The sequence below is a fragment of the Pyxicephalus adspersus genome, chromosome 4 (genome assembly GCF_032062135.1).
Source record: "Pyxicephalus adspersus chromosome 4, UCB_Pads_2.0, whole genome shotgun sequence".
NCBI classification, from domain to species: domain Eukaryota; kingdom Metazoa; phylum Chordata; class Amphibia; order Anura; family Pyxicephalidae; genus Pyxicephalus; species Pyxicephalus adspersus.
Window position 1 is genome coordinate 113938328 of NC_092861.1, and position 15179 is coordinate 113953506.

Below are 15179 nucleotides of genomic sequence, written 5' to 3' on the forward strand. Positions count from 1 at the left end.
AATGATCAGTCCTAGTAAAACAATGGCCCTCTTATGGAGCAACTACCCAATAACATTTAGATGTGATTAACTGCACTCTGCTGCATCTTTATAAAACTGTACAACAATAATCACAGCTACGTTATATTTTGAACTATAATATAGCTGGTTGTGTGACTTATGAGCAAAATTAGGTTTTGTAGAAATATCACATGGTAGTATTGTCACATTGTGGATAAACATGCAGTTTTAAGTGAACGTTTAGTAAGAGACCTAAACATTAATTCTTGACTCTTAACTAACCGTTTTCAAGCAGGTCCAATTATAGTGGTTCAGTAGATGTGGCGTCTATTTATCTCTCCTACAGTTGTATACACCCCTGTACAGTGGAGTTCAACAGCTGGGAAAAAACAATGTTAACCCTGCTTGGCACTGAAAACTGGGTAGTTTAAAAGGGTACTTTTTTTTTTTTTTGTAAACTGCTACCTGTACATGGTTGGAGGGATTCATAGCTGTGTTTGATATTGAAGAATAATTAACTAAATTGAAAGCAGGCTTACTTAGAAATGTTTTCTCACAATTCTTTTTTTCATATACCTAAACCAGGGGTCTGCAACCTGCGGCTCCGGAGCCGCATGCGGCTCTTCAGCCTCCTTGTTGTGGCTCCCTTCGGCTGCCGTGGGAGAGCTCTGATTGGGGATCCCCTTCCTCCCAAGACACTGCAGAGGAGGGGGATTCCCTATCCGGTGTTCTAATGAAAAAAGTCTACCAGTGAAATAAATCTACCACGGGGCATGTACAAATGGGTGTGTACAATGACATCCCCCTCCTTTGAACCCCAATTCCTCTGGAATGGGGAACCTAAACCATGGGCAAAGAAAAAAGTTCCTGGCAAGGCTTTTAATTTGAATTGAATAGTAAATTTCAGATCAGTTCCTAGCTTCAGCTACTGGTACCATCCCCTTTATGCACCTATATATTAAAATTAGAATGCACATCACTTATACTTAAGGTCCACCAAAAACATTAGATTAGAACCTCTGTCAGCGTTTTACTGTTATCTGGGATTGCTGACCACCATTACCTAGACAAGAATTGTAACTCGTGAACCGCAACACAGGCAGAAATAAAAATGATTTTTATTTGTATAGTAGGGGAAGGCTACAAGCCTTATCATTTTTTTTTCTCACCCCTTTCTGTTAAAACTGTCAGCCGGACATGAAGTGAGGGGAAAGCCCTTAACCTCCCTAGCGGTAACCCCCGAGTCACACTCTGGGTAGGTAAACCTATTGTAAGTAATAGTAAATACAACACTTACCTGATCCGCCGGCGTCCCACGCCATCCATCACCGCGATCCCTGTCTTCTTCCTTCTTCCTCCGGCCAGATTCTGCACACGATGAGTCACCGGGAAGTTCCTGGTGACGTCGGTGCGTGTGTACGTTGCCGGCGGGTTGGGAAATTCAAAATCAATTTTTGTATTGCATTCAATACAAAATACCTGTGTTGAATGCAATGCATTGGATTTATATGTGTAAAATCAGTGCATTGTTTTTAAAAACATTTATTTTACAGTATATACAATAGTATAAGTATATTATGTATTTTTTTTAATTTAAACTTTTTTTTAAAAAAAAAATAAGATTTTTTTTTAATTTATTCAATTTATTATTTTTACATGATTTGTGTTTCAAACTTTAATATTCTCATACTATTATAATGTACTGTAAAATAAGTTTTCATGAAAAACAATGTACGGCTTTTAGATATATAAAACCGGAAAGAAGTGAACCGCTAGGGAGGTTAATAAGAGTATGGGGTGAGCTAGTGGTTAGGTTTAGTCTGTGTGAGCTGGTTGAACAGCCAAGCAGTATTCTGCAACATAGAAAAGAATCACCCTTTCAAAATATACATTTTGTTGCTTGCTTGAAATGATGACACACACAAAAACAAAAAATAATAAAAAAAAAAATTGTAACTAGCTTCGACCTGTGATCAATTGTAATCAGTTTGGTTAGTTCAGTATAGAAAGCTCCTTTCCAGGGACATTCCAATGCTTGGTAGTTCATCTTAAAGCAAACAATTAACTATGGATGAAAAGGCACTGTCAAATCTCAGAAGAGAGTTAAGGCAAAATCCACAGGATGGATATCAAAAATATTCAAATCCTTTTTAAATTCTAGGAGCACAGTAAAGTCAATAATTTGGAAGTGGACAGCATTTTTGGTTCTGCTAGGACCTTCCCTGGATGAGAATTTGGTCCTTATTTATTAAAGGTCTCCAAGGCTGGAGAGGATACACTTTCATCAGTGAAGCTGGGTGATCCAGCAAACCTGGAATGGATTTCTTCAAAGTAATTTGCTAGCAAATGTTTTGAATCGTGGACTAGATCAATTCCAGGTTTGCTGGATGGGTCCAGCTTTACTGATGAAAGTGTAGTTTTTGCAGCCTTGGAGCGCTTTAATATTTTGAGCCTTTTGTCTCAAAACAGGTTGCAACTTTCCAGCATTTTTAGGAATATATGGTAAAGAGTGGTCAATGGGTCTAATTTATCAAAGCTCTCCAAAATACAAGATTGGAGATGGCACACTTTTATTAGAGAACCTGAGTGATCTAGCAAACCTCGAATAGATTTATTATTATTATTATACAGTATTTATATAGCGCCATCATATTACGCAGCGCTGTACATAGTCCATAGTTGTGTCACTAGCTGTCCCTCAAAGGAGCTCACAATCTAATGTCCCTACTATAGTCATATGTCATTAATGTAGTCTAGGTCAATTTAGGGGGAGCCAATGAACCTAACTGCATGTTTTTGGGATGTGGGAGGAAACCGGAGTACCCGGAGGAAACCTGCGCAGACGCGGGGAGAACCTGCAAACTCCATGCAGATAGTGTCCTGACTGGGATATATATTTATATTAGTTAGAAAAACTTTTCAGTCCTGGACCAGATCCATTACAGGTTTGCTGGATCCACCAGGTTCACTGATGAAAGTGTATCCTCTACAGCCTGAAAAAGCTTTAAATAATTTGGTCTATTGTGTTCATGTGACAACAATATCACAAGCGTTCCACAAATGGCGTGTATGATTACGCTTTACAAAAACACATTTGAAGATTCTGAGGTGAAGTTGAAAAAGTGTTATGGAAATATGAGAACACATTTAAACTATTTTGCTGCAGCATTAAATGATCTGATGTCTGAAAGCCACTGTCCAAAAAACACCATACCTACAGTAAAAGATAGCATTCTATTTTGGGTACGTTTCTCTGCAGCAGGGCACTTGTCTGAGCACTTGTCAGGACAGAAGGAAAAATAAGTGGGGCAAAATACCATCAAATTCTTCAGGAAAATTCATTGCCCGCTGCCAGAAAGTTCTCAATGAGAGGAATGTTTAACTTTCAACTTGGCAATGACCTGAAGCACAGAACATAAAAATTGAACACAGTGGTTAAAGGTGAAAAAGGTGAATGTCTTTGAATGTCATAGTCTAGATTTGAACCCTACTGAAAATCTGTAGCATGACTTTAAGTCCACGAACAGTCACCATAAAATCTGACTGAGTTTGAACAGTTCTTTCGAGAAGCATAGGCAAATATTACATGATGCAGAGGTTGCCATGGGTTTCTAGAGCAGTGCGTGATGTACTGTGAGCTGTGAATATAGTCATTCTAACAAGGGATCCACGAGCACCTGAACGATCCTTCAAGGGTTCTGCCATGTAAGGCTACGTACACACGTCGTCCGATTATCACTTCAGGGCTAGTATTGGAAAGAATCTGACGTGTATATCGCTCGTCTGATGTCGTTCAAGGATCCATCCTGGCGGATCTGCGAACGACCACAATGCAAGTGAAGGGGAGAGAGCACAGTGGGGTGCTGCTTGCTAGTTCTCCCCCCTCCTCTCTCCATAGAGCAGAATGGCGGTGTATGTACAGCACTCATTCATCTTTCAGTCTTTTGTTGTTGGAAAGGATCGTGAAAGATCGTTTCCAACTACAAGAGTCTTGGAAGTGGATGTAGTCTTAAAGGTTGAAAAAGGCTGCTTTTTTTTCTTTTTTTTTTTTCTGAACTGCTACTATGATATCTTTCACATTTTCTTGTGTTTGTAAATGATTTTGAAGGAAGTAAATTCCTTTTTTTTTTTTTTTTCCCCGATATCACAATTTTCAGTTTAGGTTAACTGAATACATATGCAAAAAGAGATCTCTGTGCTGGGTTGAATTTATTTTTATTTTATTAACTTTTATTACATTTTGTTGATGACTTTATGCAACAGATTTGGATTCCAAAGGTCACCGCATCAAAATTTTTCTAAGCATTCTATCCCGGTTGCTTTCCTTCTGGGTAGAAAGCGCTCAATGCAATACGATAGCTTGCTTGGAAAAGACTATTGCTATTTCCAGATGCCCGGTAATGTTATTGAACAACAAAAATGGGAGCTAGGTTCTATAGATCTTTCCTTTCTGAAATTGAATCACAAAGCCTGTATTGATTTTATTCATGTGACTGCCATCTTTTCATAATACTCTGGTATTTCTTTTTGGTGTAGTGCATCAATGAAGTACTGTAAAAATATTATCTGAATATGTTAGTCTATAAAAGCATTCTTTACCTACAAGCAAAACATTCTAGAAATGTATGCACAGATCTATCCACACTACTTTTTGTAGTATAGTAATTAATATATATATTGTACTAGAATTAACTAAACTGCTGAGCAGTGTTTATTTTTATTATTATTTACCTGTAAGGCCCATTCACATATTTGTGTTATAAACCTTCCTACCCTCCTGTATGTAAATACACATTAAGTGTTTTTAAGTTTTTAGAACCCATCTGAAACCTGACTTTTGAGTATTTGTTGTGATATTTGAGAATTATTTCACATTACTAGCAACTAGATCAGTCAATCTTTTATTGCTTATTAGGAATTTGTAAGTAGTCTAATGGCCATAGTGCCGGTGCGCTTTAATTTTTAATAGTCTTGATCAAATCAAGGTTCTTTCTGCAGTAACCAGATACTAGTGTCGGAGATAAACTAAGCCATTTAGTATTCTGTGTTCCTGCTCTTAGATGTTTGATAACGTATTGTTAAAGTCAAGTTTTTTTAATGAGGAAATCTGCAAGATATTAGAATATGGCATATGTCACCATAATTGAAACTCCTCTTGATGCATTAATGTGTTGTCAGATAACTGTTTTTGATTTCTGAAGTTCTCACTCTGTCCCATTCACAGCCATTTTTGTTAGAACTGGTAAGAACTCATTGTAGTGGAGGTAAGAATAAGGGTAAAGGCCTTTTTAACATTACAACTTTGATGATCTTGTATATTGCAGCCCAAATTGTCTGTCTGAATTTTAATTATCACTTATAAAGGCTGTTCATGCTGCTAATACAAGTCGGAACTTTGTATTTTCCATGTGACACCACATGAACACCTAGGATAGCAGTAAAACCTAGAAAAGGGTTTTAATTTTTCTCAGCTGTAAAATATATGAAATGTTGTTGGATGTTTGCATGTATTGACCCTTTTAGTCTCTGTTCTGTAAAACATATTGGCCTGTCTACCAATGACATTATGAATGGAGCATGAATTGTGTCACAGGCACTAAGGATGTTCAGTTCTTCAAAAGGCCACAAGATATTTTTATTGTGAATAAATAAACAAATCATTTTAGTACAACATGAGAAAGGTAACCATTAAGATTGGCCTGTCTACCAATGACATTATGAATGGAGCATGAATTGTGTCACGGGCACTAAGGATGTTCAGTTCTTCAAAAGGCCACAAGATATTTTTATTGTGAATAAATAAACAAATCATTTTAGTACAACATGAGAAAGGTAACCATTAAGACATTAAACAAATATGATTCACTTTTCGATTTTAGTGACTGTTTAAATAACATGATGAAAATTTGACTTTACATACAGATGTTGTGCAAAGAACTGTGTTAAGATATAGTTTGAACTGATTAAAAGACAGTAAACTAAACATGGCATCTACGGTATGTGTTTTTGCCTTTTTCCCCCTTGAACAAAAAAATAACCATTAAAGCACTGTTTTTCTCTACATTTCATTGTAGCCAACTGCTATGTTCTAATTGCGTATGTTTTTGCATTCTTTAATATTTTGTATTTTATTTTTATCACAACACTGGATAGCTCTCCTAATGGGGGTCCAGCAACCTATATAATTTTCAGGGTAAGCATAGGTTTTGACTTTAGTGACACTTTAACCTGTGCTTTTGACAGTCATTGAGTTTATTGCTGCCTTACATCATTTGCTTGATAATTATTATTAAGCAGACTGAACAATAGACTTGAGATTAGATTTATGTGCCTTCTAAAAAAGGGTTGCCTTTTTTTACTGCATGTCACTAATACTTGTTTGTTAGCATTACTTTTGCCGAGCAACTGTCTTTGCTTGCTAACGCCATGACTACACTAGCTACAAACCCAGAAACAGCAGCTGGTGTTTTCTTCCTAATCCTAAAAAGATCAACATTAATCATGCAGGTTTCATGCTCCAAGTTCGCTTTGCATGAGTACGAGAGACTCCTTTTTATGCCAAGTAGGGAGCAGCAAGTAATTGAAGAGACAAGTTACTGGGATAGATTACTAGCATTCCCCCTTGACCTGTTTAAAAATGTGTGTTGAATTATAGTTATTTACTAATGTTAGCATTGTAGTACCATTGGTAATGTCATGACAGTAATATCTTTGGCAGTGAAGCACTGGCCCGCTTATCTGCTGCAGAGATTGAAGACTCAGAATATATCTATCCATATGCCAAACCGTCTGTCACTCCTAGTGTTCTCTAAATTAGGGTTGTGACATTTAAATTGAAATAAAAAAATATTTCTGTATTTTCGGTTTGTAACTGTTTTTATGTCTTTAATTTTTTGGTAATATAAAGCAGGAAATACCACCATAATGTTATCTGTGTGTAGATTTATTCTTTGGTCACAATACAGTGTTAAACCTAAACCTGTTATGAGATATAAATATGTTTAATATTAAGAACAGAATTTTTTTTTTCAGGTTTTTGAACTTAACCGCATACAACAATTGCCTTCATACAATATATACGTATACTCTAAACCCTGTGAAAGTATTTGTAATTTTGGCCAGTTGATTATGTGGTAACCATACATCTACTTGGCACTAAGATGCCTCTAGTTTTTTCCTGAATAGGACTTTTTTGGCTCAGCTGCACTTTATCCATAGTCAGGACACTAAACATAGTTGATAATGCTGACATAAAAATAAGGCACAAGAATAGAAAACTTGGAAAGCCAAGCCCATACTTGAGTTCTCCCTGACTAGACAGTTTAGTAGAATAATATTGGCATGCCAGTGTTTACTAGACTCAGGCAGCCCACAGTTCCTTTTAATACAGTTACCCTTATTTGATTCAGGTACTTTTCTTCAGCACTCATTCAAAGTCTCATCCTACCTTTCCTCATTGCCGAGAACCTTTCCATAGGAATAAAAAGAGATTGTGCTTGGCTGCACCACGCACTAAACATCTTAGCATAGTATGGGTATAGCTAAGTGGGCAGCACGGTGGCTCAGAGGTAGCACTAGGTAGTGCAGCGCTAGGTCCCAGGTTCAAATCTCGGCCAGGACACTATCTGCATGGAGTTTGCAGGTTCTCTTCGTGTCTGCGTGGGTTTCCCCTGGGTACTCCGGTTTCCTCCCACATCCCAAAAACATGGAGTAAGGTTAATTGGCTCCCCTCTAAAATTGGCCTTACACTGTGTAAATGACATGTGATTACAGTTGGGACATTAGATTGTGAGCCCCTTTGAGGTACAGTTAGTGACACAACTATGGACTTTGTACAGCGCTGCGTAATATGATGGCACTATATAAATACTGTGTAGTAGTAATAATAATAAAAGTATGGGTAGGTATAAGACTTGGAAGAGGTGCTGAGAGATGGCATTAGGGCCTTGATGGTACTAAACATCTAGTTGTCTGTTAATGTAAATTATATATCTGGGTGTTTATTTATTTTTTTTGAACTGCCTTACATTCACTAATATACAAGTAACAACTAAAAAGAAAAATATATATTTCCCATGTTTAACGTTGAAATCAATGTTCAGGAAAAAACTTTCCTTTGTGATTGAAAATAATTATATATTTCCCACCTCCCTGGGGATGAGTATGTGGGGACAAAGACAGAAACTTTTACTAGCCGGGATTACATCAAGTGGAAGGGCCTATAGGCCACTATTTCCACAATTTTTTTAATAAATGTTTGACAGGTTGCTTTTACAGACGTTTTAAACCTAAAACATTGGCAATGAAATGGCAGGGGCTAATCATAAACAGTATAGAATTTCTGAAGGCCACTTAAATATACATAGATGCCACACCCCCAAAGAAGTAACTATATATATATATATATATATATATATATGAAAATAAAAAATGGGACTTTTAAGGCATTAGGCACCCTTGTTAGCACCTTTCTGTAATATACAAATGAACAACTTTAAAATTCCAGCAACCTTTATTTTTTAAATTAAACTTCCAAAAGCACACAAATAAAAGCCATTAATGTCATCACAGACACCATCAATTGTTTCCATCCCTACAATCTATCCACTTGTTTACTGAAAAAACTTATTTGTTTCTTCAGAACGATGTAGAGAGCCTTACACCATCTTAAAAATGGGTATGTTGATCCTCGGGCACTGACACACGATTTGATGACAGGGAGGGATCACATGTTGTGCAGAGAAGATATGATTTCCATGCAATTATTGCTGGATGTTAACCAGGGTCTGATTCAGACCATTTGGATTTTTATATTTGGTATATTGATATATGATATTATACATTTACCCTAAAAAATCCTCTGGTATTTGATTTAGTGGTGGTTTATTCCCTCTTTGCCACTCCCCTCATCTTGTAATGCTGGGCTAATTTAAGTGAGGAAACTAATTATTGGGAATTTTTAACATGTAAGGCTCTCTAGATCATCCTAAAGAAGCGAATGTTTTTTTTTTTTTTTTTTTTTTGTGCGAAACAACATCAATATATTGTAGAGATTGTAGAACAATCGATGGTGTCACATTTTTCTTGATTTTCTGTTTTAAATGAAATGTCATTGGTTATTATTTTGTTTCCTTGCCATAATAGTGGTTTTGTATTTTGAACTATTCATAAACACTGGATAAACTAGAGAAGGATTGGAACTACTCCCCTGTTTACTTCCAGTTATAAAGACCGCAGTGAAAACTTAGACTGTATGTAACAGATTTCTGTAACAGATTTTTGTGCCCTGAATAAGCTCTTGCCTACTGTATTAAAGAATCCAGTCATTGTTGTTCTGTTTGTGATTTGTCAGCAGTTTTTAACCACAGTTTTTATGCTCCCTAAAACAGGAAGACTTTTTTTATAATCTCCAATTTCCAGGGAATGCCTAAAGTGCTCCTGCCAGGGTCTTAAATAACTAATGTACAAATAAACCACTAAACACTTTGTGTGGGATTCAGAATCTGCTTTTATAGTATGTCAGAAGCATTGTGTATCTTAGAGCCTCCATTTATGGCTGTTTTAAACACAGTATATTCAATGGCAATGTATGTGACTGTAACTAAAATATTCATATATGCTGAAAAAGGATCATAAGTCTGTTTGATCACCTAGTTTAAAATACCACAATATATCGGCTCATTTTTCCCTTCTGACCCTTTTCTTTCTAACAGTAACAGTTTATGTTGCTTTATGAAGATCTTTATACTAAGCAGGAGATAAACCAGATTTGTTGTATATTTTCCATTTAATGTGACCTTTGCTCTGGGCCTTCTCTGCATCATCAGGGAGTATTGATTTCCAATGGGTTGTACATGTTATGAGGAAAAGGCTTTAATGAGAGCATGACAGAACTGTTTCAATGCATAAGCATAGTTGTACACAGCTGCTGGATAGCATGACATGCTGCTGCCTTCCTTATGATGACATTTGTCCTGTTGTATGTCACTGCTAATTGCATATTACCTCACTCGCACATCTGCATGAGGACACGCAACATGTGCCAGGATAGGAGGAGAAAGAGCCAAGTCATTAAATATTAATGTTCTGATTTCTAAATTTAGCTGTAGTCTAGTCATGGCTAGCCTGGGATACAATGTGTCCTAAACAATGAGGCCTGTGGTGTTATCAAGTCCGTTTATAGTCTTGTCCTTTTTTATCGTGCAACCACATTTGTTTTTTTTTTTCTTCTTCTTCTTCTAAAGCAACTTAAACCTTTTTCCTGTTAATGTTTAGACAGAGAAAGTGAACCTGGCAGCAAGACAACAACAGACAGGAAGCCTGGCGTGGCAGTTATGAACTTACCATCTGATGTCAGCGCTGCAAGCTTGATAACCAGAAGAGCTGATGACCAAGCTTTACACACTCAGAGCCACACCGAGGAAAAGCATCTGTCCATCTCTGGAGCAACCTTGGAGATTCACACCCAGCCTACAGGGACAGAAGGCAGGGCTAATCCTGACAGCAGCTTCTCTTCTGGGGATGCTGGGAAGAATAACAACCTCCTGCAACCAGAAGCAACAACGAACAGCAGCGATGTGTCAGAAATAGAAACATTCTCCAAGGAGGGAGTAGAAGAACAAGCTGAGAGTCCAATGGTAGACAAATTAATTTCAGAAGCCACAGTTCACACAGATTGTGTTTCATCAGCGCAGGATGATATTACTGAAGGGAGCAGTTCTTTAGAGTGCAGTAGTCCTACCACAAAAGACACTGCTACTAGGGATGGAATAACTGGTGAAAAACTGATTATTAATGCAGACGGCAAAACGGGTGAACAAGGACAATTTTTCGAGAGTGGTGCTGATCAGAAATGCTCAAGAGAGAGTCCGAGCAGGGCTCAGCATCAAGCAGCTGTTGAATTTATTGCAAGCCTGCTGAACGGTGACCTAAAAGAAAGCGAGAGTTTCCTGGCACAGTTGGAGTTCCAGGAAGAGACATTTTCTGAAGAAGAAATGTCCCCAAGCCCAGGAGAGACTGTCTTGGGTGATAGTTTCCTTTCACTGGATGAATTGGCAAAGAGGATTGAGATAGAAGAGGTAAGTGTTATTTTAACTATTCCAAATTTACTTTAAATTGTGGTATACAAGTAGTTTGTATTGAATTGTTAAAGTTTTCATTTATATGTTTTCTATTCCTTTTTGCACATTGCAATATTTCTGCACTTAGGAATAGTGGATTTGGGCATATATGCTTTTTTTGGTTTGCCTCTCTTTTGGAATAAATATTCAAACTGTTGACGCTTACTGGTGATGATTAGTGATCATTCCCAGTGACAGTAAAAATGAGCGAATACTATTCAGACAGCTTTTTATTATTATTTATTTTTTTATGGACATAGAAAACATCAGCAGTCGTTAGTTTTGAGCGGAATTACATGAAGAATAAATAAATCTTAATGTTAATAAATAAATCTCAATTAAAAGAAGAACTTTTGGAGTATGGAGGTTGTTATACCCCAATGATGTGTTTGTACCGTCTGTCTCCCCATTTTTGAGGATTACCTCTGCTTGGTTGTCCTGTCAGTAGGTAATAATGTGATTTGCATTATTACAGTCGTCACCAGAACAATAATAGATAGAGAACTGTTTTTTTTTTTCCCCAGTGATTGGTCTTAAGCCCTGTAATGATGTCAGATGATCGGTGCTGGAAACGATCTTTCGCGATTTGGTTCCAGTAACAGAAGTTATGAACAAGCATTGTACACACAACACCCGTTCTGTTCATTGGAGGGGTGGGGGAGGATGACCTGCTGTGCTCTCCTTGCACAGCGGTCATTCCTAATTCCCAATCCGGTCATTCATCAGTCTGCCAAATTAAATCAAACATTTTAGACAGTGAGGCAATCTTCCAGTGGGGACATTCCTGTGACAAATGTCCGAGAGGGTATTTTTTCTTCTTTAGCAGATATTTCCTCTCTTCTTGTCCTGCTTCTGGAACAGGAAGCAACACAAATTCTAACCAATGAGACTATTGGGCCACATAAAAAGTGATACTTTCATACAAAAGTAACTGAAGGCTTCTGCTGCCCACACCACTAAAGTGGTACTCTAATGCTGAGAAGCCATCTGCTAAGGTCTGTAGGGAAAATTACCTTACAGGAGTGTCAGCTACCTGGCAGCTTTTATTACTTTTTTCCTGACCTACGTGCCATGCCGCTGCCTTCAATGATGGTGTCGGTTTCCCAGCAGACTCCAAAAGATTTATTAAGATTGGCAGCTGGAAAGGTATGTAGTCTCTTCTTTTAAGGTATACCTTGCTTTAGTTACTTTTGTATAGTGACAGGGTCACTTTAAGTAAATATGTTTAAGAGGTTGCACCTTCCAAAAGTTCTATTTGTTGTTGGTGGAGTGTGTTTGGCAAAATTAACTGCTGACCTTGTATATCTCTGAAGAATTCCAGCGTATGCCGTATATCCTTTCTATAGTTTTTCTATTTTCCTTCTTTCATGTTCTTTTACTTTATGGGCTGTATTTATAAACAGAGAATCAAATATTCCCCCGTAGGAAACTTCCAGGTCTGTGTTTCAAAGGCAATAATTTATTCCCACCAGGGAATACCTAAGGGAAAGTCAGATTCCCTTTTTTTTTTTTTTTTTTTATAAATGGAGCTCTATATTTCATAGTTTTTGATAAAAATCATTATTAAAACATGTTAATTTTCTAGGTTCCAAGCTGTAGTTACTTAATGTTTTAATTTTTTTAATAAATACAATTCAAAGTCACAATTAACTGGGCTTACCTTTAAACTTTAGACACAAACTTCATCAGGTTAGAGTTTTAAATCGTAGCCTGATTTGTTGATTTGACATGTTGGTCAGAAGAGGATTGGGTGGCCAATATGGAATCCATATCCTGGCCCAAGGGTTAGCAAAGCTTTATGGCCACTAGGCCATTTATAGGGTGGGCGGGAGCACACTAGGCCGTACCCGCTCTAATAGCTTCTCCCACCACCAGGGAACACCCCCTGAAGTGAAATCCCTCTCCTCCTTATGCATTGCGGAGGAGAGGGATTTCCCTTCAGTGAGCTTTCCCTATTTACGGCGGTAGCAGAAGTATCAATGCCGGCCGGGGTAAATAGGGGAGTAACAGCAAGCAGGCGGCATCAGGGCTCTGGCAGTTCCTAACGCCCCCTGGCCGCTCCGCCGCTCCGGAGCCACGGGTTGCCAGCCGGCATTAGGCAGGATCAGCCAGGAGGCGTTAGGCCGAAACGAACTACTGGCTAGGCCGTATCTGGGCGACCCCTTTCCTTGCCATAATTTACTTTGTTCCCAGGTTGGCACCCAGGACATTAAAATAGTTCCCCACTTAGAGTGCGGTGCAGAAAGCTACCCTCTGGTAGTACTGCTTGTCCTGCTGTCAGATGATGATTTATTACAAACTAAGGATTTGGAGTTTGAGGTTTTATGTACTAACTCCCCCAGCCTGCTGCAGCACATCTCCCCTTTATGAAGTGGAGAAGAGGAAAGGTACATGTATTCAGTAGTCTTGTCTTAAGGTGACATTGTCTTCTCCATAGTTACTGTAATGGTAGCAAGTATTGTCAGCCTAGGACAGGAATACTGAATACCTCTAATCTTCCTTCCTCTTCTCCACTGTATATAGGGGAGGTGTTCTGTAGCAGGGTGGTGGAGTCCTTCCTAGGGTTACATTTGCCTCTCAATAGTTAATGTATTGCAAGTGGTTTCCCTAGGACAGAAATTGTGTTGCTGGATGAATTACCTGGTTAAAGAGTGTAGGGGGGGGTGAGTTGCGATATGATAGATTGGACTGTGCGTCAGTATCTGCTAGCAGCACTCTCTTTTTGTTTTCAGGCAGTGAATTTAACACATAAAGAACAATTCCAGGTCAGGCATAACATGTACGCACAGAAACAGTTTTGTATTGAATTCTCATTTGCTGTCCTTGTTTAGCCTTTGTCAGTGTGGCCATTGGTACAGTGCCAGCGTATTCGCTCAGCATATACATCCCCATCTAATGAGAGTTTGAAGAATTGTATCTCTAATGGGACATTCTACAGAATAGATAATCACATTGAGGTAATGTGATGTTTAAGCTCCTCTTTCTCTTGAAGAGGATGTATCATGAATTTTCTTAATGGAACATTTTTTATTATTATAGTACGGTAAGAGTGCAGACAGTGTATAAGTTCCTGGGCACTTCAAAGTTTTATGTCAGGTGGCATCCCACCAGTTCCTTCTGTGTGTGCTGTCCTTACCTAAGGTCACAACACTGCTGTAATAGATAAATTACAATCAGTGTTGTCACTCTAGGACAGGAAGTGTGTTACTGGCAGTATTACTATATGAATATAAAGGAACAAAAAAAACACATGCAGCCACCACATATGGGGAGTTCATGAGTTTTCTTGAATCAAGGTGCAGTAATTCTATTTTCACAGCAGATAATATCTCTAAATTGCTCTAAAGTTAAAATACAAGCGTACACATACCATTGACTGTTACAGGTAAAGGAGAGCGCAAGATATCTCAGGAGAGCCAGTGGCAAACATCTTGTTTTATACTGGTATTTCAGAAAAGGGGGTACAAAAACAGAGGAAAAGACTAGATCCAGTTAGTCTATGTACAAATAAAATCATCACGCTCATTAGTTATCATTTCCAGTGACAGATGAATAAACTAGCACTGTACACACAGCACTGTACTGTTCAATGGAGCAGGGAGAGGATGAGTGAGTGGCACCCACAGCCGTCAGTCCCTATTGGATGTTAATCAAATTGCCATGTTGGATTGATGAACAACGTTTAGGGACCGCATGTTGGTTTTTTAAACATAATCAACTAGTATTTGACGTCTGTACATAACTTTGACGTTAGGAACAGGCAGTTTAAAGACATATTTGTATAAAAGCTTTACATTGATCGCCTCAGAAAATTTACAACCAATGCATTTTTCTGCAGGTAGTTGAGAAGTTTATTAGACCAATTCAAGGCACAAAAACTGTAATTTGTGATAAGTCACATGATTATTTGATTTCCAAACTAGCCTTGTATTAGGGCACTTAAGGAAAGTCAAAAAAGTAATCCTTTAAAGTTAAATTGAGTTGGCAGGATGAGCAAGTGGCACCCTTTCCCTACATAGGCTTTTCTACTAAGTATTAACTTAATTTCAGTAGGCGTGT

At 38.0% G+C, this 15179-nt stretch overlaps 1 protein-coding gene across 1 annotated transcript in view; it reads left to right on the forward strand.

Annotated features, from left to right (window-relative positions):
• The window catches only part of CNST (consortin, connexin sorting protein), a 59575-nt gene that overhangs the window by 29642 nt on the left and 14754 nt on the right, over positions 1-15179 (forward strand). Inside the window, exon 9 of the mRNA XM_072410251.1 lies at positions 10276-11078. Coding sequence (XP_072266352.1) covers positions 10276-11078 — 803 coding nt within the window. The remainder of the gene's footprint in view (positions 1-10275; positions 11079-15179) is intronic.